We start from the raw sequence: 24,789 nt of genomic DNA, 5'->3' as shown, positions 1-24,789 counted from the left end.
CACTGGCATAAGTCCCTACATGCCAACACTGCCATAGCTGTAGTGCGTGCATTAAGCAAGCCTATTTCTTTTATGGCTTCCACCATAAAGTTCGCAGAGTCCTGTATATGTTGCAGAAACAAGATAACCTCCTCCTGAGGCAAGATGTCTAACCCTTCAATCAGGTTACCCGACCATTTAGCAATGGCTCTTGTAATCCACCCAAATGCTATAGTGGGTCTCTGGGACACCCCAGCAGCTCATTCAAAGATTTGAGTGAAGTCTCAATTTTACAATCAGCCGCGTCTTTTAGGGAGGCTGCACCTAGGACAGGCAATACAAATTTTCGTGAGAGCCTGGATACTGATGCATCCACTATCGGTGGATTTTCCAATTTTTTCCTATCCTCAGGAGGAAAAGGAAAAGATAACAACAGTTTAGGGATTTGAAATTTCCTATCAGGATTAACCCACGGTTCTTCAAATAGGGTATTTAGTTCCTTTGACACAGGAAAAGTGGCTGAGGATTTCTTTTTTATATTAAAATGAGATTTCTCACTCTCCTCTGTTCACCTTATCAGGGATATTCAGAACTTCTCTGATAGCTTCTATGAGAGCCTCTATTCACTGCGACAGAGTACCCTCCCCCACCTCTGAGTCCACCTCACCCTCCTTTATTTCAGACCTCTCATCATCAGAGTCAGACTGCAGGACATGGGCCAAAGTATGTTTTGGTGGACAACTGGCAGGGGACTGAGGCGCTGGTTTGGGTACTGAGTCTCTTTTCATAAACTCAGTCATCGATTGTCTTAAGTATTGCGTCTCTTTCTTATTCTGAGATAACTTAGTAGAGATTGTGGAAATCATTCCCCTAATGGAGTCCACCCATGCTGGTTCTGCCCCACTAGCAGGGGAAAGGGATACTACACAGAGTACACACTAGTGAACTGGGAAGGGATACTACACTGAGTACACACTAGTGAACCTCCTGGAGAAGAGGAACACTGTGCCTTACATGAAACACACTCTTTGCCTGACATACTGTAACAGTGACAGCATATACACACACAGGAAAAGTTTAAATGCACAATTAACCCACAAAGAGCCCTTCCAGGGAGACACAGAGGGAGTATAGAACCAGCACACAGCACCATTAACGCTAATGCCTAGCTTAGCCGGGTCGCAGACTAAGTACCTAGATTAGGAAACTTAGTACACTAATAATCGCTCCCCCCCTGCTATGACCCCCTGGTACTGCTGAGGTTGAGGTAATCTGGAGTCTCTCCAGAGGAGCTGCGCATCCCTGTCAGTCAGCGTCTGTGTCAGCTGCAGAGGGAAAATGGCGCTGGTGAGCTGATGGATCCGCTAATAGTGAAGCCCCGCCCCTTCAATGAATCAGAGTATTCCCGCTCTTTTTTATACTGGCTGCATGTGTCTATGTGCATAAAATGGAGACAGACTCCTTTTATGGCTTTGGTGCAAGTCTGGGTACTGTGTCCACTGTTCAGCGTATGTGTCCATACACAGCGGGAGACGCAGTCCGCCCCGTTTAGAAGCCGTTCGTCTCCATACCCTCATGCCGCCATAATGGACGGTGACCCGCTATCTGGGACGCCGGCTTACTACTCACCACTCTTCATTCTTCTGGCTCTGTTAGGGGTGGCGACGTGCTGCGGGAATGTTAGCTCGCCGTGGTGGGGCTTGCAAATAGTTCCCTCAGGAGCTAATGTCCTGTCAGCGGGGAATGGGACCATTAACCCTGAGAGTGGTTGGGCCGTCCCGTCCCCCCCCCTCCTAATTCCCACGAAGCAGGCAGGCTGGTGCCATCCAGTCCTGCCTGAAAATAACAAACTTAGAAAATAAATGCAGAAAACACTTCAGGAGCTTCCATAGACGTGACCAGCTCCTCCGGACACATTTTCTAAACTGAATCTGGTAGGAGGGGCATAGAGGGAGGAGCCAGTGCACACTATCAATTTCTTAGAGTGCCCATGGCTCCTAGTGGACCCGTCTATACCCCATGGTACTAAATGGATTCCCAGTATCCCCTAGGACGTAAGAGAAATAGCAGAGAATCATTTGAACTTGTGGTACACTTCACTGTGATATCCAGAGATAAGTCTACAAATCTACACAGAATCGCCATAAGGCAAAAGTATAGGGAAGATAAAGAAATGTACCTAATTAAAGAAACCCTACACAGAAAGAGCAACATTAGGGCAAATACTGTAACTGTAGCTAATGACAATGTCACTGGGATTCCAGTAAAAAGTTACAATTCCTTAAGTGTCTAACAGAACTTTGCTAAATACTTCCTGGAGAGGGAGATCTGCCTGTAATGTTTCCAGCTGTTGTATCTCACTGAAGTCCTGTTGTTTTAAACACTATAATGCATAGGTCTGCAAACTTGGCCCTTATTACCCCCCCCACACAGTGCATGTTTTGCAGGTAACCCAGCAGGTGCACAGGTGTATTAATTATTCACAGACACATTTTAAAAGGTCCGCAGTGCAAAACATGCACTGTGTGAGGTAATAAGGACCGAGTTTGCAGACCTATGCTCAAATGCACCATTCTACTGGACTGGACATTTCTGTAAGTTTTAACATATCAATATTTGTTAAAATTGAATAAGAGGCAGTATAAAAAAAAAAAAAAAAAAGATTGATGTAATGTCAAAGTGCCTAACTAGACTTGCAGTATTTTTTAGGTAGAAAAATAAAACCAAATCTGTTATACCCAATACAATATCACAAATTTTAGTTGTCAGGTTTCGTAAGGGAAACTTCTATTTGATAATTTCCCTTAACTCCAAATTTAGACCATGTGTTGTGTTATTATAAAAACCTATTAACTGTCACAGTGGCCAGGAAAACAGTACACCACTCCAGGGTTTTTTTTTGTGCAATCTAGCTGTGGCTACTTTTATTTTTCAGTATAAAAACAAAACATAAAAATAAATCCTTGCCTGTCTCGGCACTAACTAAACATTATACATTCCCTCTCTCAGAGTGGTAGGAACTAACCACAAGCACAGACATATGCGCAGCTTATATCAGCCTCTTACAGGTGCAAGAACTAATTAGCCTGCTGCCAGGCTGAAGGCCTAAAAAACCCAAATAGGCTTTATGGGTGGAACCCTCCTTTCTCTGTCACACTCCTATCCAGAGGACCCATTATCCAGCTTATACTACAAGCATAAACTCTACTCAAGTTGGTTTAGCAGAAACAGACATTTCATGGAGGTTTAAATCACATACTGTAGGCATAGGCGTGCGCAGGACATTTTATTAGGGGGTGCACGATTAGAAGGGCGTGTTTAGCACCGCCTATTGGGCATGTCTTACACCACCTAATGGGCGTGTCTAGCACCACCTATCAGGCGTGTCTACCACCACATATTGGCACTCAATGCAAACTAAATAATATAGAGAATTGATGCACAGATAGATATATATATATATATATATACATATATATATACCCACGTTAGTGGAAATTTTGCTATATATATATATATATATATATATATATATATATAGAGAGAGAGAGAGAGAGAGAGAGAGAGAAAATCTGTTTAATATATGTTCAATTTGTACATTTTATTACCATGGATTATAGCCTAATCCCTCAAAATTTATATTGATATTGAATTTGAACTTGTCCTCCTCCAAGAGGAACGGTGTATTCTGTGGCATTGGCACATGATGAGGAGAGAGAGAGAGCATGGGTGGGAGCATGAGCGGGCATGCACACTGCATGACATCATCACGACACATCCCACAGGTTAGAGGAACTGGGAGTAGGATTATGTCAGTGATGCTGCACCATAAAAATGAATGACAGCCAGACTGAGCGGAGGGGGTGGCGGGCGCAATGGGTGGGAGGACAGAAATGCACACTCAGCGATCGCCGATACTGCAGCAGCAGCAGGTGTGTGTGAGGGGGTTACAGACATTAGGGGGTGCCTGTGCGCACCAGGCACCCCCCCTGTGCACGCATATGACTGTAGGTCAAAAACCTGGGACAAACATATCATCCATTTGCTTTTATCACAATAGGAGTTTTTTTCCTGTCTCCTGAATACTTGTAACTTAACCTTTACAGTTTAAAAGTTTTGCAATGAAAGTGCATTTAGGAGAACCGGATTGTGGAATTCTAAGTGATAAATGATGGGACCTCTCCAAACGGGGTGAAGGAACGTTCTCAGACTAATAGGTTTCTTTAAACTAGACATCCAAAAAAGAAGAATGATCCGTTTCAGTTAACAAAACATAACAATGATATTATAGCCAGTAAGACAGCCAATCATTTTGACACATTATCACAAGGAAAGTTTAAGTCTGAGACAAGATGGTAGGAGTTTGTACCATTTTAAACATTTCACTTTGCGGGTTTTTGTTTAATCAGAATCTTTACTAAGTTTCTATATTTTATTTGCATCCTTATTTGCACAGTTCCATAATGGGCATTTTCTCTTTGAAGAAAAGTCCAATAATATTCACCAGATAATATCCAACCGATCATCGACCTCCAGTAGCTCTGTACTTTATATAGTACATTTTAGGACATGCACATATGCAGGAGCTTCTAAAAACAAATTGACTGTGAGGAGAAAAACTCAAGCCCAACAGTGACCTCCAGCTGCAAATTTACTGTACTGCCTTTTAATATAAAAAAACAAAAAACAAAAACAGATAATGCAGTCAGCATATGTTTACACCAGGATGTTCACCTTTGGCCCTTGAGTACCACCATATTTGCTGGATGTATGTGCTAACAACTGATCCATAAAAATGCAATAACTTAATTGTACGCCGTTAAAAATAAATAAATAAATAAATAAATCAGTCAATCAATCTTCAAAACAATTCATTTTGGGGAGTACATGAGAATGATAGTTGACGAAGCCTAGTCTAAAAAATATCCTGTACCTTAATCCCATTGATACTGGTGGGTCCTTGTAAAGTGGAGGCAGGATAATAATGTATAGCATGCAAACATATATGAGGGGTGTGCAATAAGTTTCCAGATGAGCAGTTTATAGGCCGAGCAGACACAATCTGACTGTAATCTCTGACTAAAGATCTTGGGAAATGTCAAGGCACATAATCGTATATAAGCAGTACTGCAAACAGAAGAAACCTGCATGTTCACTTCCTTCACATACTCATTATGGAGCTTAACAGAGGCCACTGGAGGGCCATGATCTTCTACAACTAAGAGAGTGGTCTGCGACAGCAGAAGAATTTAAACCGACTGCAAGTTTCTTTTGGGGAGGAAGCAATTTCCCAAACAACAGTGTTTGAGTGTCTTGCTGAATTTTTGCTCAGGATACTGTCCCTGGAAGAGAAAGGGTGCTGTGTTTAACCTTAATCTGTCATCACAGAGGACAACGTTACTGCCTTGTGGGCCTTAGATAAGGTGGACGTCAGGGTGACCATGGCCCAGTTAGAGAAGGAGATAGGCATCTCATCGGGATCCATGAAAAGTTTGGCCTAAGGAAGGTTTCTGCATGCTGGGTGCCCCATCAGCTGACTTTAGAGTAGAAGGAGGGCTCAGGTGACTTGGTGCCGCAACATCCTGGCCATATTTGATGACAGTCACTCAAACTCTGGGAGATCATCAGTGGCGATGAATCCTAGATCTACAATTTCGAACAACATTTTGCCCAGTGGACCCCAGATGGAGGTGCGCCGCAACAAAAGCTCAGATATGAGTTCAGCGTGCCCAAGCAGATGGTGGCTACCGTACCGTATCGTGCACCATCACTGGGGACTAGTATGCCAACCAATGCCGGGCAGCAAGCGCTGGAAGCCATTTCCAGGCACCATCCAGGAACTTGCGCTTGTGGTGCCCTTCCCCATCACGACAATGTGGGTCATTCAGAGTTGATCGCTCGCTGCTGTTTTTCGCAGCGCAGCGAACAGGTTACTACTGCGCATGCGTATGCACCGCAATGCACAGGCGTGTCGTACGGCTACAAAGCGGATCGTTGCTGGGCATTGGATTTAACGAAGAATCCATTCGCACAGCCAATCGCAAGGAGATTAACAGGAAGAGGGTATTTGTGGGTGTCAACTGACCGTTTCTGGGAGTGGTGCGGCGAACGCAGGCGCGTCCAGGCATTTGGAGAGCAGATGTCTGACGGAATTCGGGGACCTGCAACGCTGGATTCATCGCACAGGGTAAGTAACTCTTACCCTGGTCTTGTTCTACACAAAACTTTTTTTTGCACAGCAGGGCTGCACAAGCGATCGCGGCCTTGCTATGCAAAAACAAAACAGCTTGGAACTGCGCTTAGCATTTAATTATAGCTTTTTATTCTTTATCACCATAAAATATAAAAATATATAAAAAATGTATATAATTATACAATTACCGGCCGGATTTCATGTAATATACAATCAACACATAAAACATTTGATGTGGGATCTTTAACATTTTTTATATATTTTTATATTTTATGGTGATAAAGAATAAAAAGCTATAATTAAATGCTAAGCGCAGTACCAAGCTGTTTTGTTTTTTCTTGTTATATTTAATTGGTGGCATACGAACCAGGCCCCAGGAACGTGCGGCTAGCGTTTGATTCAAACATTAGCGCCCAATTTTGTTCTTGTTTTTTGCTATATAAAAATTGGTTTATTTGTGGCAGCTTTTTGTTTTATATAATATAATAGAGAGATATATATAATTATTTGAGATTATTAAGTACCAAACTCACATGTTATAAGGAGCATAATACTGCAGTAGTAAAGTATATTTCTGTCTATCCTATTTATTTTTACATTCGGAATATTTTTGTTGGTCAAACTAGTCTTTGTCTTTGTGGAGAATGTCCTTGCTTAGGTGTATTACCCAAAGGATGGAGAGACGTGATAATTATATTAAAGGGAATAAGAAAAGTACTATTGCAATGGATATACCACAGGATGATCTTACTCAAATGCACAAGCTGTTCAATAACCTTGAACATTTGTGCATTGCAGAAACTAAACATTGGTGGGACCAGATATCATTACAGAAATATCTGGATGAGGGGCTTGTCCCTAGGGGTTTAAGAATCCTTAAAGAATCCACATTTAAAGAGGATAAAATATTTTCGGAAGAATGGAACAACATATTAGATGGTTGTTCCAAAGATCTGATGAAAATTTTAGTGAAATATAGAGAACGTAAAGTAAATGAATTACAGTTAGAAATAGAAAAGGTACACACATCACTTAAGATCTATGAAAAATTAGAAGACTTTCAACTAAGAGACGGGAAGGTTAATAAGAAATTAGAAGAATTTGAACAATCATTGATAGAAAGAAAGGAACATAAAATGGAGAGGGATGTATTGGATTATCAGAGAGAGATCACAAGAACATACAATAAAAGGCCCAAGTTTAATGAAAAGGATAATCATGAATACAGACCCAGACAACAGTTCATTAAGCCCAAAATCCATATGCATTCTCAATTTGCGAAATCAAAAGTTAGAGGGAGGGAAGTACGTACAAACTCAATTGAAAATAGAGGAAATAAAGAAAGGTTCGATATAGTACATAAAAATAGGTATCAAACATTGGATACTAGGAGAGAAGGAGGAGCTATACCCAAATATGGGAACAGACAGTTTCTTAAATATTCAGAAACTGATGATGATTTCCAAAATACACCTGGGGAACCAGTTTTTTTAGGCATGAACAGATTCCAACCACAGATAAGGTGGCAGGGATCACAGGGCCTAAGAAAAAGAATCAGAAATTTAGAGTCAGAGGATGCAGAGGGGGCAGAGGGGGCAGAGGGAAACGAAATGAAAACACCCCGCAAAAGATAATAGATCCCAAGAAAAACAAAAAGTCTGGAAAGGGAATATTTAATTTATCTAGTAAAGTACTAAGTCAGGATGAAATAAAGATCCTAGAGAAGGGACTAAATTATGCCCCTGTTGCAAGACCAAACCTTTTTCAGCTTTTTGTAGATTTAAATCGGTATGTGCGGATGTTGAGTAGGAAACGGTACTTTGCATTAAAACAATTGAAAACTCTAAATAGTCAGGAGATGCCCATATTTTTAGATAACGATGATGATAATGCTCTAACGATTTTAGAGTCACTCCAGGTAGAGGGAGGGGATAATCAGGATAAGGAGATGCCTGTATTTGACATTAAACGTAACCCTTTTAAGAAACAGTCAGATTTCTATCCTCTGACTTATAAAGGCCCATATATAGAAAGTTTCTACAAGTCGACCCTTATGAGCTTTAAGGGCATTTGTAACAAAGCGGAAGGCCCAATACATGGGGACAACCTGACCCCTGGGGAACGAAGAGCACTAGGTTTATTGCAAAGGAACCAAGATATCATAATTAAACCTGCTGATAAGGGTGGTGGGGTGGTAATTCTTAATACCAAGGATTATGTGACAGAGTGTCATAGGCAATTGGAGAACGAACAATTTTATCGCAAGTTGGATGCCAACCCCACCACCCTTTTTCAAAGACAATATATATGTCTACTTGAGTCTGCCCTTGGGGACGGGACTATCTCCAGAGAAACATTTAATTTTTTAAGTTGTGCACATCCTATCATTGCCACTTTTTATTATTTACCAAAAATTCATAAGTCACTTTCTAATCCACCAGGTCGTCCTATTATTTCGGGGGTGGGATCTTTAACTAATAATTTATCTTTTTTTGTGGATCATTTTTTACAGGGGCACGTGGAGAGTCTTAAATCGTATATAAAAGATACACAACATTTTCTGAACTCAATCAATAAAATAGAATGGAAAAAACATTATTATTTACTTACTTGCGATGTTGAATCTCTTTATTCGAATATCCCTCATGATAGGGGGGTGTTAGCTATTGAGCACTATTTAAAACAAAGCGATATTTCGGACTCTCTACGTGCCTTTCTTTTAGACTCTATCACATTTATTTTGACTCACAATTATTTTGTTTTTGATTCACATTTTTATTTACAGACACGGGGAGCGGCCATGGGGGCCAGATTCGCGCCGAGTTTTGCGAACCTATATATGGGCGTCTTTGAGGATGCCCATGTGTGGGGTGGCGGGCTCGGCACGGATCTGGTTTACTATGGTCGCTATATAGCTGATTTATTTATTATTTGGGCAGGGGATTTGCAATCACTTGTTAATTTCACTGACACACTTAACATTAATGAATTTGGATTAAAATTCACGTACAAGTACAGTAGCACTTCTATTAATTTTCTGGATATAGACCTGTCCGCCGAGGGGAACAAATTGGTCACCAAAACTTTTATTAAACCTGTAGATCAGAATAGATACTTGAATTATAAAAGTGCACATAAACGCACTTGGAAAGAAAATATCCCCAGGGGCCAACTTGTAAGGTTGCGAAGAAATTGCACAGAATTGTCCACTTTTCAGGTACAGGCAAGAAAATTGTTGGATTCGTTTCTTGAACAGGGTTATCCCTGTGAACTGTTAGAAAAAGCCCTTTATGATGTGACTAAGATGGACAGGGAAAGATTATTAGAACCCAGAACCATAGAGGTAAGAAATCAAGAGGAGAATAAGAATAAAGAAAAGAGCGGTCTCTTCTCCACAAAATATAATTGTTGTGCACATCAAATTGGACGTATTATTAAAAAGAACACACATATGTTACTTTCTGATGAACTAATAAAAGCAGATGTAGACCCTAGAGGTACAGTCATTTTTAGAAGGGCCGAAAATCTTAAATCTAAATTGGTTACTAGCCATTATGAAGACAAAAAGGTTGTAAATACTGATACAACTTGGTTGCCACAAAAACCTAGTGGATTTCATAGGTGTGGTAAATTAGACTGCCTATCGTGCAATTACCTTCCTCGTAAAAGTACAGAATTTCAGTCATTTGTGACTAAAGATAAATTTCAAATAAAAGAATTTATTAATTGCCTATCCACATACGTTATTTATCTATTAACGTGTGTTTGTGGTAGACAATATGTAGGTCGCACTACACGAACAATGCATGTGCGTTTTATGGAGCATAGGCGAAACATAAGAAAAAATGCACAGCACCCAGTATCGAATCATATAACTCGGTGCTGTAAAGGGAAATTTGAAGGTGTTACCATGATAGCCATAGAACAAATTACACAAACCAAACGGGGGGGGGGAATAGGTATGGGTCATTATGTAGACGTGAAGCATACTGGATTTTCCAGTTAGATACAATGATGCCGAATGGACTAAACGACACTGTCGAATTGAATGGGGTTTAGCGGAGATTGGAATATGGTAGTACATTATGGAACATCAGTTCCAACTATTGTGTAGATTTCTAAATGGAAATAGGAACATAGGTTATGAGGATTGAAGGATGTGTGTTCACCATGTTTAGTATTTATTAATTGTGATAGTATTGAATTAAGCTTGCTGGATTAAACCTTACAAGTGTATAATCAGAATGAAATATTATTATGAGTATAATTAACTTCAAAAAGAATAGCATAAGTAAAATATATAAAACTTAGAGAATTAAAACTGAATATGTATAATTATTGATCAACAATAGTATAAAATTCTAGGTAGAATAAATTGATGATAATTTTGTATTTTTGATTTATAAAGCATAAAAGGAATATTAAATGTCTGGGGATATGTTTAAATTTTAATTGGTAAATTGTTTTTAGAACTGTGTGTTTAATTATGCATATATATATAAGGTCATTATTATGTAGGTGACTCCACTAATTAAGAATAATCCCCGTATTGTTATGTTATATTACAATGCAATTTAAACCTGGATTGAATAGTTTTTTGATATTTATAAAGAGGTTTGGTTCTGGATGGGATCGCAGGCTGTGACTTGCGGCATATAATGTGGAATCATAAAGAGGTTTGACACGCAACGCACCACGCGTGAATTAATGAAACAGGAAGACGGAGAGACGGACCCGGCTTATAAGCCGGGTAACTATTGAGAGGCTCTATACACACTGAGGAAGCCGCCGAGGATACATGAAGGCGGAGAAACGCGTATGTGAACGAGTGAGTTTATAGCCGGCCGGCATATATAACTATTCCAGGAAACGCTTGCTGCCTCCACTATACTATTCCACTCAGTACCCGGATACCCGGACACCAGTGCTAAGGGGGAATAAGGAGTGCGCTCCCTCATCTGAGTTTAATTACATCATAAATAGAGGCAGATGCGGCACCTGGGGCTAGAGGGAGGATTTCATTATCAGCTCGATATAACCGCATGGAGAATGCCGTTGTGCTGATATATGGACACTCTGACACCTGATATTCTATACAGAGACTGCTGAGATATTCCGTTGCCTAAAGGAAGGATAAAGTATACAAGATCTGTCCAACAATTATTGTGCTGACATCTGTGATTTTTGGGACAGCTCTGAATGATTAATTAATTAAGGTAACAATTTACCATTCCTTCCCCTTTATATAACCAAACGGACAGTTCACGAGATATCATATATTGCAGGGATGCCTGCGAAGTCATAACTGTTACAAAGGCAGTTTCTCTTAGTTAGTGGAGTTCCCCCGTTGTGCATAAATATATATTTTTAGGAGAAAAATTTCTCTGTGTGCAATAGATGTGTATTTTAGATACACTAAATGTTTTATGTGTTGATTGTATATTACATGAAATCCGGCCGGTAATTGTATAATTATATACATTTTTTATATATTTTTATATTTTATGGTGATAAAGAATAAAAAGCTATAATTAAATGCTAAGCGCAGTTCCAAGCTGTTTTGTTTTTTCTTGTTATATTTAATTGGTGGCATACGAACCAGGCCCCAGGAACGTGCGGCTAGCGTTTGATTCAAACATTAGCGCCCAATTTTGTTCTTGTTTTTTGCTATGCAAAAATACACTCCCCCATAGGCGGCATCTAGTTGATCGCACGGGCTGCAAAAAGTTGCAGCGTGCGATCAACTCGGAATGACCCCCATTGTACCTGACCACAAGTTTAAAACAGTTGTGATTTTTCTGGCCCATAAACACATCCAGGAGCTTGGTCATCCGCCATACAGTCCAGACCTGGCCCCCTGCAACTTCCTTGTATTCCCACAAATCAAATGCAAGATATGTGGGTTTTGTTTTGAGTCATGGAAGCTGCAGTGGAGGGGATCCGATCTCTAGGTCGACAGTGTCTAGGTCGACCACTATTGGTCAACAGTAACTAGGTCGACAGGGTCTCTAGGTCGACAGGTCAAAAGGTCGACAGGTCAAAAGGTCGACATGAGTTTTTCACTTTTTTTTTTCCTTTTTTTGAACCTTTTCATACTTAATGATCCATGTGGACTACGATTGGAACGGTAATCTTGCCAGAAGGAGCCATGCGAGGGGACACGGTATACTAATTGGGGTTCCCGGTCACTATGAAGAAAACGACACCAAAAAAAACATTAAAAAACTCATGTCGACCTAGAGACCCTGTCGACCTAGTTACTAACTACCTTCCATACCACACCCACAATGGAGACCTTCTTTCAGCATGCAGAAGACATAACTGCTTCAGACTGGTCCAGCTGCTTCACCAAGTGGTTTGAGCACCAACTTTGCATAGACTGAGATGGCGAATACGCTGAAAATATTTAATGTTCATTTTGATTTTTGTGCATCCGGAAACATATTGACATTGTATGTACATTGCCCAATATGGTGTACACAGTACCTTATCTTGTAGTAAAGCACAGTACCTTATCTTGCAGTACACTGTATATACATTGCCCAATATGGTGTACACAGTACCTTATATTGCAGTAAAACATTTCACATTTGGGAGACGGGAGGAGGAAAAAATAAGATTTTAAACCTACCGGTAAATCTTTTTCTCGTAGTCCGTAGAGGATGCTGGGACACTGTAAGGACCATGGGGATAGACGGGCTCCGCAGGAGACATGGGCACTTTAAGAAAGACTTTGGATCTGGGTGTGCACTGGCTCATCCCTCTATGCCCCTCCTCCAGACCTCAGTTAGAGAAACTGTGCCCAGAGGAAACTGACAGTACGAGGAAAGGATTTTTGTTAATCTAAGGGCAAGATTCATACCAGCCACACCAATCACACCGTATAACCTGTGATATACTATCTAGTTAACAGTATGAACAACAACATATCGGTCAACATAACCCTTATGAAAGCAATAACTATATACAAGTCTTGCAGAAGTAGTCCGCACTTGGGACGGGCGCCCAGCATCCTCTATGGACTACGAGAAAAAGATTTACCGGTAGGTTTAAAATCTTATTTTCTCTAACGTCCTAGAGTATGCTGGGTCTCCATAAGGACCATGGGGATTATACCAAAGCTCCCAAACGGGCGGGAGAGTGCGGATGACTACGCAGCACCAATTGAGCAAACAGGAGGTCCTCCTCAGCCAGGGTATCAAACTTATAGAACTTTGCAAAGGTGTTTGACCCCGACCAAGTAGCAGCTCGACACAACTGTAGTGCCGAGACCCCTCGGGCAGCCGCCCAAGACGAGCCCACCTTCCTAGTGGAATGGGCCTTAACTGATTTTGGTAACGGCAATCCTGCCATAGAATACGCCTGCTGAATCGTGTTACAGATCCAGCGAGCAATAGTCTGCTTTGAAGCAGGGCCGCCAACCTTGTTGGCTGCATACAGGACAAATAGTGCTTCTGTTTTTCTGATCCTAGCCGTTCTGGCCACGTAAATCTTCAAAGCCCTTACCACATCAAGGGACTCTGAATCCTCCAAGTCACGTGTAGCCACAGGCACGACAATAGGTTGGTTCATATGAAAGGATGAGACCACCTTAGGTAGGAATTGAGGACGGGTCCGCAATTCCGCTCTATCCATATGGAAAACCAGATAGGGGCTTTTACGTGATAAAGCCGCCAGTTCCGAAACACGCCTAGCCGAAGCCAAGGCTAACAACATGACCACCTTCCAAGTGAGATATTTCAACTCCACTGTTTTAAGTGGTTCAACCCAATGTGACTTAAGAAACTTAACACCACGTTAAAGTCCCAAGGCGCCACCGGCGGCACAAAAGGAGGCTGAATATGCAGTACTCCCTTCACAAAAGTCTGTACTTCAGGTAGAGAGGCCAATTCCTTATGAAAGAAAATGGATAAGGCCGAAATCTGAACTTTAATGGAGCCTAATTTTAGGCCCAAATTCACTCCAGTTTGTAGGAAGTGAAGAAAACGGCCTAGATGGAATTCTTCCGTAGGAGCATTCCTGGCCTCACACCAAGAAACATATTTTCGCCATATTCGGTGATAATGTTTAGATGTCACGTCCTTCCTAGCCTTTATTAGCGTAGGAATGACCTCATCCGGAATACCTTTTTCCGCTAGGATCCGGCGTTCAACCGCCATGCCGTCAAACGCAGATGCGGTAAGTCTTGGAACAGACAGGGACCCTGTTGCAACAGGTCCTGTCTTAGAGGAAGAGGCCACGGACCTTCTGTGAGCATTTCCTGCAGATCCGGATACCAGGTCCTTCGTGGCCAATCCGGAACAATGAGTATTGTTCTCACTTCTCCTTTCCTTATTATTCTCAACACCTTGGGTATGAGAGGAAGAGGAGGAAAGACATAGACCCACTGGAACACCCACGGTGTCACTAGGGCATCCACAGCTACCGCCTGAGGATCTCTTGACCCGGCGCAATACCTTTGTAGCTTTTTGTTGAGACGGGACGCCATCATGTCTATTTGGGGCAGTCCCCACCGACTTGCAATCTGTGCGAAGACTTCCTGATGAAGTCCCCACTCTCCCGGATGCAGGTCGTGTCTGCTGAGGAAGTCTGCTTCCCAGTTGTCCACTCCCAGAATGAACACTGCTGACAGTGCGCTTACATGATTCTCCGCCCAGCGAAGAATTCTGGTGGCTTCCGCCATCGCCACTCTGCTCCTTGTGCCGCCTTGGCGGTTTACATGAGCTACTGCGGTGACGTTGTCTGACTAAATCAGAACTGGTCGGTCGCGAAGTAAGGTCTCCGCTTGACGTAGGGCGTTGTATATGGCCCTTAGTTCCAGGATGTTGATGTGAAGACAAGTCTCTTGACTTGACCAAAGGCCTTGGAAATTTCTTCCCTGTGTGACTGCTCCCCAACCTCGGAGGCTCGCGTCCGTGGTCACCAGGATCCAATCCTGAATGCCGAACCTGTGGCCCTCTAGAAGGTGAGCACTCTGCAGCCACCACAGGAGAGATACCCTGGCCCTGTGGGACAGGGTGATCCGCTGATGCATGTGCAGATGTGACCCGGACCATTTGTCCAATAGGTCCCATTGGAAAGTCCTTGCATGGAATCTGGCGAAGGGAATGGCTTCGTATGTCGCCACCATTTTTTCCAGGACTTGAGTGCAATGATGTACTGACACTTGTTTTGGCTTCAACAGGTTCTTGACTAGAGTCATGAGTTCCTGCGCTTTTTCTATCGGAAGAAAAACCCTTTTCTGGTCTGTGTCCAGAATCATGCCCAAGAAGGGCAGGCGAGTCGTAGGATTCAGCTGCGACTTTGGAATATTGAGAATCCAGCCGTGTCGCTGTAACACCTTCAGTGAAAGGGATACGCTGTTCTGCAACTTCTCCCGCGATCTCGCTTTTAGGAGGAGATCGTCCAAGTACGGGATAATTGTGACACCCTGCTTGCGCAGGAGCACCATCATTTCCGCCATTACCTTGGTGAAAATTCTCGGGGCCGTGGAAAGCCCAAACGGCAACGTCTGAAATTGGTAATGACAATCCTGTACCGCAAACCTCAGGTACGCCTGATGAGGAGGATATATGGGAACATGCAGGTATGCATCCTTTATGTCCAGCGATACCATAAAATCCCCCCCTTCCAGGCTGGCGATGACCTCTCTGAGCGATTCCATCTTGAACTTTAACCGTTTTAAGTAAAGGTTCAGGGATTTTAAATTCAAAATGACGCCGGGGAGGACTTCTGTTCCTGGGAACTAGCTGTGTTGTGCAGCTTTTTCCCTCTGCCTTTACCCCTGGCAAGAAAGGACGATCCACGTACTCTTTTGCTTTTATTTGAACGAAAGGACTGCATTTGATAATGAGGCGCTTTCTTAGATTGCGAGGGAATATAAGGCAAAAAATTCGATTTACCTGCCGTAGCTGTGGAGACGAGGTCCGAGAGGCCCTCTCCAAACAATTCCTCACCCTTGTAAGGCAAAAACTCCATATGCCTGTTTGAGTCGGCATCACCCGTCCACTGTCGGGTCCATAAGACTCGCCTAGCAGAAATGGACATAGCGTTTATTCTGGAACCCAGTAAACTAATGTCTCTTTGAGCATCCCTGATATATAAGACAGCATCTTTTATATGCCCTAGGGTCATTAAAATGGTATTCTTATCAAGGGTCTCAATATCCGCTGATAAAGAATCTGTCCATGCTGCTACAGCACTACAAACCCAGGCCGACGCAATTGCCGGTCTGAGTAACGTACAAGAATGTGTGGAAATGGACTTCAAGGTAACCTCCTGCTTGCGGTCAGCAGGATACTTGAAGGTAGCCGTATCTTGGGATGGGAGCGCTATCTTTTTTGATAAGCGTGTCAAACCTTTGTCTACCCTAGGGGAGGATTCCCACCGTATTCTGTCCTGTAACGGGAAAGGATACGCTATTAGAATCCTTTTGGGAATCTGCAGTTTTTTTGTCTGGAGTTTCCCACGCTTTTCGCATAATTCGTTCAGCTCATGTGAAGAAGGAAAGGTGACCTCAGGTTTCTTTCCCTTATACATGTGTACCCTCGTGTCAGGGACAGGGGGTTCCTCAGTGATATGCAATACATCTTTAATTGCGATAATCATATATCGAATACATTTAGCCACCCTTGGCTGCAATTTTGCATCATCGTAGTCGACACTGGAGTCTGAATCCGTGTCGGTATCTGTGTCAACTATTTGGGATAGTGGGCACTTCTGAGACCCCGAAGGTCCCGGCGACATTGGGACAGACATGGGTTGACTCCCTGACTGTACCCTAGCTTCAGCTTTGTCTAATCTTTTGTGCAATAAATGAACATTAGCACTTAAAACATTCCACATATCCATCCAGTCAGGTGTCGGCGCTGCCGACGGAGACCTAATATTCATACACTCCCCCTCCTTAGGTGAGCCTTCAACCTCAGACATGTCGACACACGCGTACCGACACACCACACACACACAGGGAAGCTCTTTTCTGAAGACAGGTTCCCCACCAGGCCCTTTGGAGAGACAGAGAGAGAGTATGCCAGCACACACCCCAGCGCTATATGACCCAGGAAAAAACACAGAATGTTTACCCAGTAGCGCTTTTGTAGCATGTATATGCGCCAGTTATGTGCCCCCCCCCCCCCCCTCTACTTTAAAACCCTCTTTCACCGTGTGTCAAGTAGGGGAGAGTCCAGGGAGCTTCCTCTCAGCGGTGCTGTGGAGAAAAAATGGCGCTGGTGAGGGCTGAGGAAGAAGCCCCGCCCCCTCGGCGGCGGGCTTCTGTCCCGCTCAAATTTCCTAATAACATGGCAAGGGCTCTTTTTATACATGTACAGTGCCCAGCTGTACATGTATATATGTGTATTTGCCACAGGAGGTGTTTATTGCTGCCCACTGGGCACAGTCTAAAACTGAGGTCTGGAGGAGGGGCATAGAGGGAGGAGCCAGTGCTCACCCAGATCCAAAGTCTTTCTTAAAGTGCCCATGTCTCCTGCGGAGCCCGTCTATGCCCATGGTCCTTACGGAGTCCCAGCATCCTCTAGGACGTTAGAGAAATAGAATAGAAGACCCCTCTTCAAAGAGATCACAGTCTAATGCAGTGTTTTTCAACCACTGTGCCGTGGCACACTAGTGTGCCCTGAGCAGTCTCCAGGTATGCCGCCATAGAAGCAGAGCCAGGCCCGTCAGTGTTTTGCCGCTACTGAGGCCCTGGAATGATCAATACTGGTGGGTTTAGTGGTTGCAGAGCCCGTTCTAATTTTGGAACCGGACAGTGTTGGGCTCTTCTGGCTTTTTCAGATGTGGCTCAGGCGTTATCTATGGAGAAGCTGTGACATGACAATCCTAGGACTCGCAACTGCACCATACATCACCATTATATTTAAATGTGCCTTGGCAATATTTAAATCTTGTTCAGTGTGCCGCGAGTTGTAAAAGGTTGAAAATCTCTGGTCTAATGGGTAATGGATACAAACAAATATAAAGTAAAGGCTAAAGTAACAAGTGCTAAATTTTGGAATATAATTAACTAGTGATAAGCTTAGGAAATTTTAGGAGGTAGGCTTGAGCAAGGAATGGCTACATTGGTTTGACTGATGAGGAATGATTTCAGTTTTGATATGGTGGTTAATGTACACAGATTTTGCTTTAGGTTAGTATGGAAAGTTTGTTACGGTTGCAAAGAGGAATGTTTCATGATGAGAGTTAGAAGTTCCAGGAAATAGTCTTCAGCATATGCAGCTTTTAGAGAAATAAACAGCATGCCATGGGACATATGTAAGGGAGTGCAGCTAAGTATAGTGTTTAGAAGATAAGCATGATGCAGATAGATGACCAATGGATGCCATTAGAATTTGAAAAAAAGAAAAAAACTGAGCAAGATAAACTGAGGGGGTAAAGGGCCCCATACACTAGGACGATAATGCCCGATTTCGGGCATTCGGCCCGATATATCGGATGAAATCGGGCATTTTGGAGGCGTTTCTGATCAGACGCGCATTCCCGTGAGCATCAGATCGGATCCTCCAGATTGAATGTGCTGCACATTCAATCTGGTCCGACCCCGCAGGCGTGGCTGGGATCACCCAAGATACATTGTATGCAAAAGGAGGCATACGATGTATCTTGGGCGATCCTGCCCCATGGGAGGCTGCCGAGGGTGATCGCACGCGACATGTCAGACGGACATGTCGCGATAGTGTATGGGGCCCTTTAGGAAAGAGTGGGGTAGAAAAGAAAATAGACCGCAAAGGTGGGTGTGTCAATTTGCAAAAGTTAAAATTAAAAAGAATCAGAGTATATGCAAGAGTTATTATTTTGGGATTGGGAAAGTGGCAGGTTTCTGGGTCCTCCAGCTGTTCTGGGTGTAGCCCAGTGTCTTCAAACTCAAGCTCTCTGCCAGATACCAAACACACATTTTGGTCCATACTGTGGGATCAGTATGAATTTGTAAACACCATTTAGGAGGTGTTGCAGCATTGTGACCACACATACACATAAGGGAGTGTTTTTAGGTGCCAGTGTAGGAGCCTGTGGTAGTAGCGAGTTACCCGCCCATGACGCAGTGGGAGGAGTCCATAACAGCAAGTTATTGATTGAGAAAAGAAATCCCTAGACCTTATGAGTGGTGCTGTAAGACCACTCAGGTCATTCAAGGAAGAGTAACCTTCTTCACCCACAATAAATCTGTGATCTTAGAGTGTGGTCATTCAGTCACAGTTAGGGTGTGGGAGTGAGGAAACAAGACAGTTAAACCAATAGCAGAAAGTGTCCTGCAGGGGTAGTTGGTTCAGAAGTAAATAATAAACTGTCAATAAGATGGAGTTGTGTGTGTTCACCGGGATGTACAGTCATAACACATGCACACACAACCCCCCTAAACAACCTGCACCTTGAGAGGCTGTTATATCATCAAAGCATACCTCCCAACTGTCCTGAATACAGCGGGACAGTCCTGCTAATTGGACACTGTCCCACCCTCCGGCCCGCAGTGTCCGTGGGTGCGGGGAGGGGGGCAGATTGGGAGAGCCAGTGATCACAGCTGCTCTGCTATGCAAAGCAGTCGGTGATCACTGAATAGATGCGCACGGCATCTATCAGTACAGGGAGGGTTACCTGGGGGCTGCCCAGCTGCTCAGGGAGCGCTGGGCACACACGAGGACCCGCCTACCCTCATGAGGACCGGCACCCTTTTCTGCCACGCCTCCGGCACAGTAGATTCAAAAGTTGGGAGGTATGTCAAAGTCATCACATCAGGTATTAGACAAGTCTTGCTGAAGGCATGGCAAGATAAAGTAGAGAGATAGTCAGAGTATAGAAAATTAGGTAATTGAAAGGGGAAATTTGATTACAGTGAAAGACCACAGCAACACATTTCATTTAAGATAAAATAAAGAGAATGGCTCCTTCTTATGAATAAGCACTTGAATCGTAAGGGCTACTTTTCTATGTTCCACAGTTTGTATCATTAAACTGTACATACTGTACATTGCTTCTCTGTCATGATGACTGTATCCGGAGATCCGGCATAGATGATAACCTCATTGCGCATTCGCCATTATTTTGCATGGACGAAATGGTGCTAGGCACCATATACTGTAAATGTATAGGTAATAATGTGTTCTAACATGTTATGTTTAGTGCTCTATGCCTGGCTGTAGAATCACAAGTTTAAATATATAGAATACAGAGAAGTATAATGTACATGTATTAGAAGGCTTTGATATTTGTAAACAAATTGCTCTTGAGACATTCTCACAAGTGATATGCTGAATTATTGTGACCTATGCCCAGATTTATCAAGCCTTGGAGAGTGATAAATTGCACAGTGATAAAGTACCAACCAATCAGCTCCTGTCAGTTTTCAAACACAGCCTGTAACATGGCAGTTAGGAGCTGGTTGGTTAGTACTTTATCACTGTGCAATTTGTCACTCTACGAAGATTGAGAAACCTGGGACCTATAATGTGAAATGGTCAAGCCTTTGTTTCAGCCAATGCTCTCCAGGGGGTATTATGGAAATTCCTAAAAAGGTGTTAAGATTGTGATTAAGCCGAGCTGGTTTCAGTCATGGATATATGAAAGGAGGAATACAATTGAAATTTGAGTAATATTTACATTTTGAGAGACCGCTATATGCTAAATCAGACTATGTTTTAGGAAGCATACAGATCAGTTCCTTTGAAATGTAAGATACATTAATTTATTTATATTTTGTGAGATATTTGCCCTAGAAGTCAGGGATCAGGACTGTATCCTGTTGCATTGTGGGCTCTAGCTATAAAAACAGGGCTTGTGAGCCCTGAATGTGGTACCTATCCTCTGACTCAGAGAGGACTAATCTTCTATAACATCTTGCATGCTATGGAGCAATAAACATCTACTTGCTTCATTAATTCTTTATCTGCTGTATCTTGTGACCAACATAATTGTGCAAAATGTTATTCGATTCTCAGGCAGTGAGTCCACCAGTGGTTAAAATGAGCTGGAACAGGGGAGAACTGCGTTCAAATTGGAGACTGAACCAGTTCCGCCTCCTCTGTCTCGCCTAACTCAGGGAGATCCCGGTCGCCCGCTGAGATTGTTACCAGCAAGTGTCCGGCTCCTTCCCGACAGCGGTAGCCGGAGACAGGAGTTTACTCCTGAGCTCAGGCTCCTGATTCCCGCAATGTGCACTATGGGAGAGACGTCATGATTTCTAATTGTAAAGCGCAACGGAATATGCTGCGCTATATAAGAAACTGTTAATAAATAAAATAAATAAATGTCTCTCCCATGGTTCCGAGGAGCAGGCGCCAGACAGACGGCAGTGGTCCGACGCTGGAGCAGGGCTTAATGTAAGTATTGTGGGCTTTTTTTTGTGTATGTAAGGGGCACTACTACAGGGCGCACTAATAAAGGGGCATTAATACTGGGGGCACTACTAGAGGGGGCATTACTACTGGGGGCACTACTAATGCGGGCATTACCACTGGGGACACTACTACAGGGGGCTTTAATAGGGGCATTACCACTGTGGGCACTACTACTGGTGCACTGCATAAGGGGCATCACTCGTGAGGGCATAAGGGGAACCACTACTATGGGCAATGCATAAGGGGCAATACCACTACATTGGGCATTACTGCTGTGGGCATGTGTATTAGTGGCACTACTAATGTGGGCATTGTGTATAGGGGGAACTAATGTGGGCATTGTGTAAAAGGGGCACTAATGTGTGTCATAACATGAAATAGGGACACTAGTATTTGGGGTAATGTGAATAAGATTGTGCTACTGTTCAGCGTAGTGTGAATTGGGGATAAATTGTATGACAACGCCCCTTTCCTTTTGAGACCACGCCACTTCTTTTGCGGCATGCACAGTCCCTTTATTTAGTAGGGGCCAGGGAGGGGGGAATGAGTTCCACCACCTCTCTAGGACCACTTTAAGCACTGGAGCCCAGTATCTCCAAACTTAGCCCTCTGCAAACTACTCAGCGCAGACTGGTCCAGAGTAAAGAATTAGCAGACATCAACTATGAGGTGTTGCAGCAGTAGCAGCATGTCCACGCATACACAGAAGTAGGCGGTTTTCAGCTGCCAATTGTAGGATACTGAGTGAAAATAAAGGTGGGTACACATTAATAGATATATCTGCAGATCAATTGATCTGCAGATATATCTATGGACGGATCGGGCAGTGTGCTGTGCATACACACTGCCCGATCCGTCGGGGACTGACGTCATGTACTGGGCGGGCGTGTACACACGCCCGCCCAGTTCAGCTGTCAATCACCGCCGGCCGCCGCAGCATGTGTACGGGCGGTCGGCCGACCGCCCCGTACACACACAGCGACGCGCCAATATATCGTTAGATATATTGGCTGTCGGCTGTGCTGCGGGGCCGACGCGATACGTCTGTGAACGACGGAGTTCACAGACGTATCGGCCGTACACACTGGTCGACGGTCCCGCGATATATCGGCCGTTCAGGAGAACGGCCGATATATCGACCAGTGTGTACAGGCCTTAAAAGATTCCAGGTGCCGATTGTAGGAGTCTGTTAGTGTCAGCAAATTACCTGCCCACTGCGCAGTGGTTGCAGTTAGTAACAGGCGGTTACTGATGGTGAGAGGAAAACCCCTAACAGGCCAGGTTCAGTGAGGCCAAACAAATCTGTGATCACTTAACCTGCGCAAGTGAGGTGCATCCGTTCACAAGAACTATTAAGAAGAATATTAAGTGAAAGTGGAATATTCTTAAATGTAATTTTGCAAAACATCTGAATCCTGGCAAAGTTAAGCTGGCAGTCTCACCTCAAATCGTTGGGAGTTTACTTTCTTGCCTCGCTTGTTCCATGTTACTCTGGGTTTGGGGTCTCCGGTAGCTTGACACACAAAGGAAGCCACACCTCCAGAAACACCTATTTCATCTGTGGGCTTTTTAGTGAACTCTGGGAGACCTTTGAAAGAAAGAAACATAGCATGTCATTTCAGCTGGAATAAGAAGCAAAGTGAAAGTAATGACAGCACATCTGCAAATACTTTAGATTTCAACACATATGTGGCAAATACTCATTAATTAATTAAACTTCTTACCCTTTCACTTTCCTCACTAGTGTAATGCTTTGGGGTGGATTTGGGGGGGCTGTTTTTTGGGGGGTCTCTAACACCCTAGACCTGAACCCTTAGAATGTTAGGGACTACTACAACTATGAGGTTACCGTGAAGTGGTGGGTAAGCCAATATTATGTGAAAAACCTCTATTTGATTGCAAAATGTATTGCAATTCTATGCAGCAATGTTTAAATAGTGCATCTGCATTCTTTCTCTGTGTGTGGCACTACAGGTCTCAGCAAGGTAGCATCTCTCATTACTTGCAGTTAGGGTGTGCAGTCTAGAGCCCCTTCCCTATATATTCTATACTGTGCATTTCTATATACACTTGTATGTTTGAGACCCCTTCAGCCTAGAGTAGCACCTCACCACCTGTCACTGATTGATTTTAAGTAGGGAACCTAGCATTATCCGAGTGCACATTTTGAATAAGACACAATTAAGGTAAGAGCTATAAATTGATATCATATGTCAGTTGTGGGGTGAGTTTTAAAGGCGTGGGTCCCCCTGAATTGCTTTGACTGGGCTGTTCTAGGACATCACAATACAATATTTACTTTAGCACTATATAGCACTCTTATTGTTTATTTTTTATATATGTAACAATTTTCATACATACACCCTCCCCTCCATCCCCGCAGCCTAAACCTAACCTCAGCTCCACGCAGCCTAACCCTAACCCTCCACCCCAAAGCCTTACCCTGACCACAGCCTACACCTAACGTCCCTGCAGCTTACCTCGCCGGCTGCCCGTGCAAGCATCATTCAGTAACCCGGCAGCCGGGATTCCAGTGCCGGGATGGTGATAGATGTCTGGATCCTTGCACCAACATTCAACACTCCTAACGCATGCAGTACCTGCTCTTGTCTAATTTTCTTACACACCTCACTTTCCTCACTAGTGCGATAGGGTGGGTGGTATTGGCTGGGCTGTTTTTTGTGGGTGCCAGATAGTGACGACACAGCCTGCACATTGTGTCGCACAGTGGTAAACGACACGCAGTTACTTTCCTAGCCCTGGTTCTAAAACATGGACTCCACTAATTGCCGATATGTATTTGGTTATATGATAGGCAATATTGTATTGTATTGTGTTGTTATTATATAGTACAGTTATGTTTTATCTGTTATATTTGGAATATGTAGTTCATTTGATTATTACTGTATGTGTTTAATGTAATTGTTAACGGTATAAGTCTAGGCCAAAGTGTTATTTAATATAGTTAAATGTGCCCATTGTTCTAAGACCCCTGACAGTACAATCAGATATGATTAGAAGGAGTATGTTAAGTTGTAAACAGTTTCTGTATGGGCCTGCAGGTAATCTGATAATATACACCCCATTGTGTACAGGAACCCAGACACCTCATCTCCATTCCTCTGTGACACCCTCACTGACCTGTTTGTGTTATGAATAGACAGGGTAGGGTATAAAAAGAGCAGTGAGCTCTACTGGTGAGGGAGAGATCTGCACAGAAGATCAGAGAGTAGATGTATTTCTGCTGGGCAGGCTCTGACTAGACATTGC

The 24,789-nt window shown here is 43.3% G+C and overlaps 1 protein-coding gene across 15 annotated transcripts in view; it reads right to left on the bottom strand.

Annotated features, from left to right (window-relative positions):
- Positions 1-24,789, bottom strand: part of PTPRS (protein tyrosine phosphatase receptor type S) — a 752,553-nt gene that overhangs the window by 547,595 nt on the left and 180,169 nt on the right. For all 15 annotated transcript variants that reach the window (XM_063914875.1, XM_063914874.1, XM_063914881.1 and 12 more), the window contains exon 3: positions 22,962-23,107. In XM_063914875.1, the coding sequence (XP_063770945.1) occupies positions 22,962-23,107 (146 nt within the window). The remainder of the gene's footprint in view (positions 1-22,961; positions 23,108-24,789) is intronic.

Source organism: Pseudophryne corroboree, chromosome 1, assembly GCF_028390025.1.
Source record: "Pseudophryne corroboree isolate aPseCor3 chromosome 1, aPseCor3.hap2, whole genome shotgun sequence".
NCBI classification, from domain to species: domain Eukaryota; kingdom Metazoa; phylum Chordata; class Amphibia; order Anura; family Myobatrachidae; genus Pseudophryne; species Pseudophryne corroboree.
Note: the sequence above shows the minus strand (reverse complement) of the source record. Positions and strands in the feature narration are given on the sequence as shown.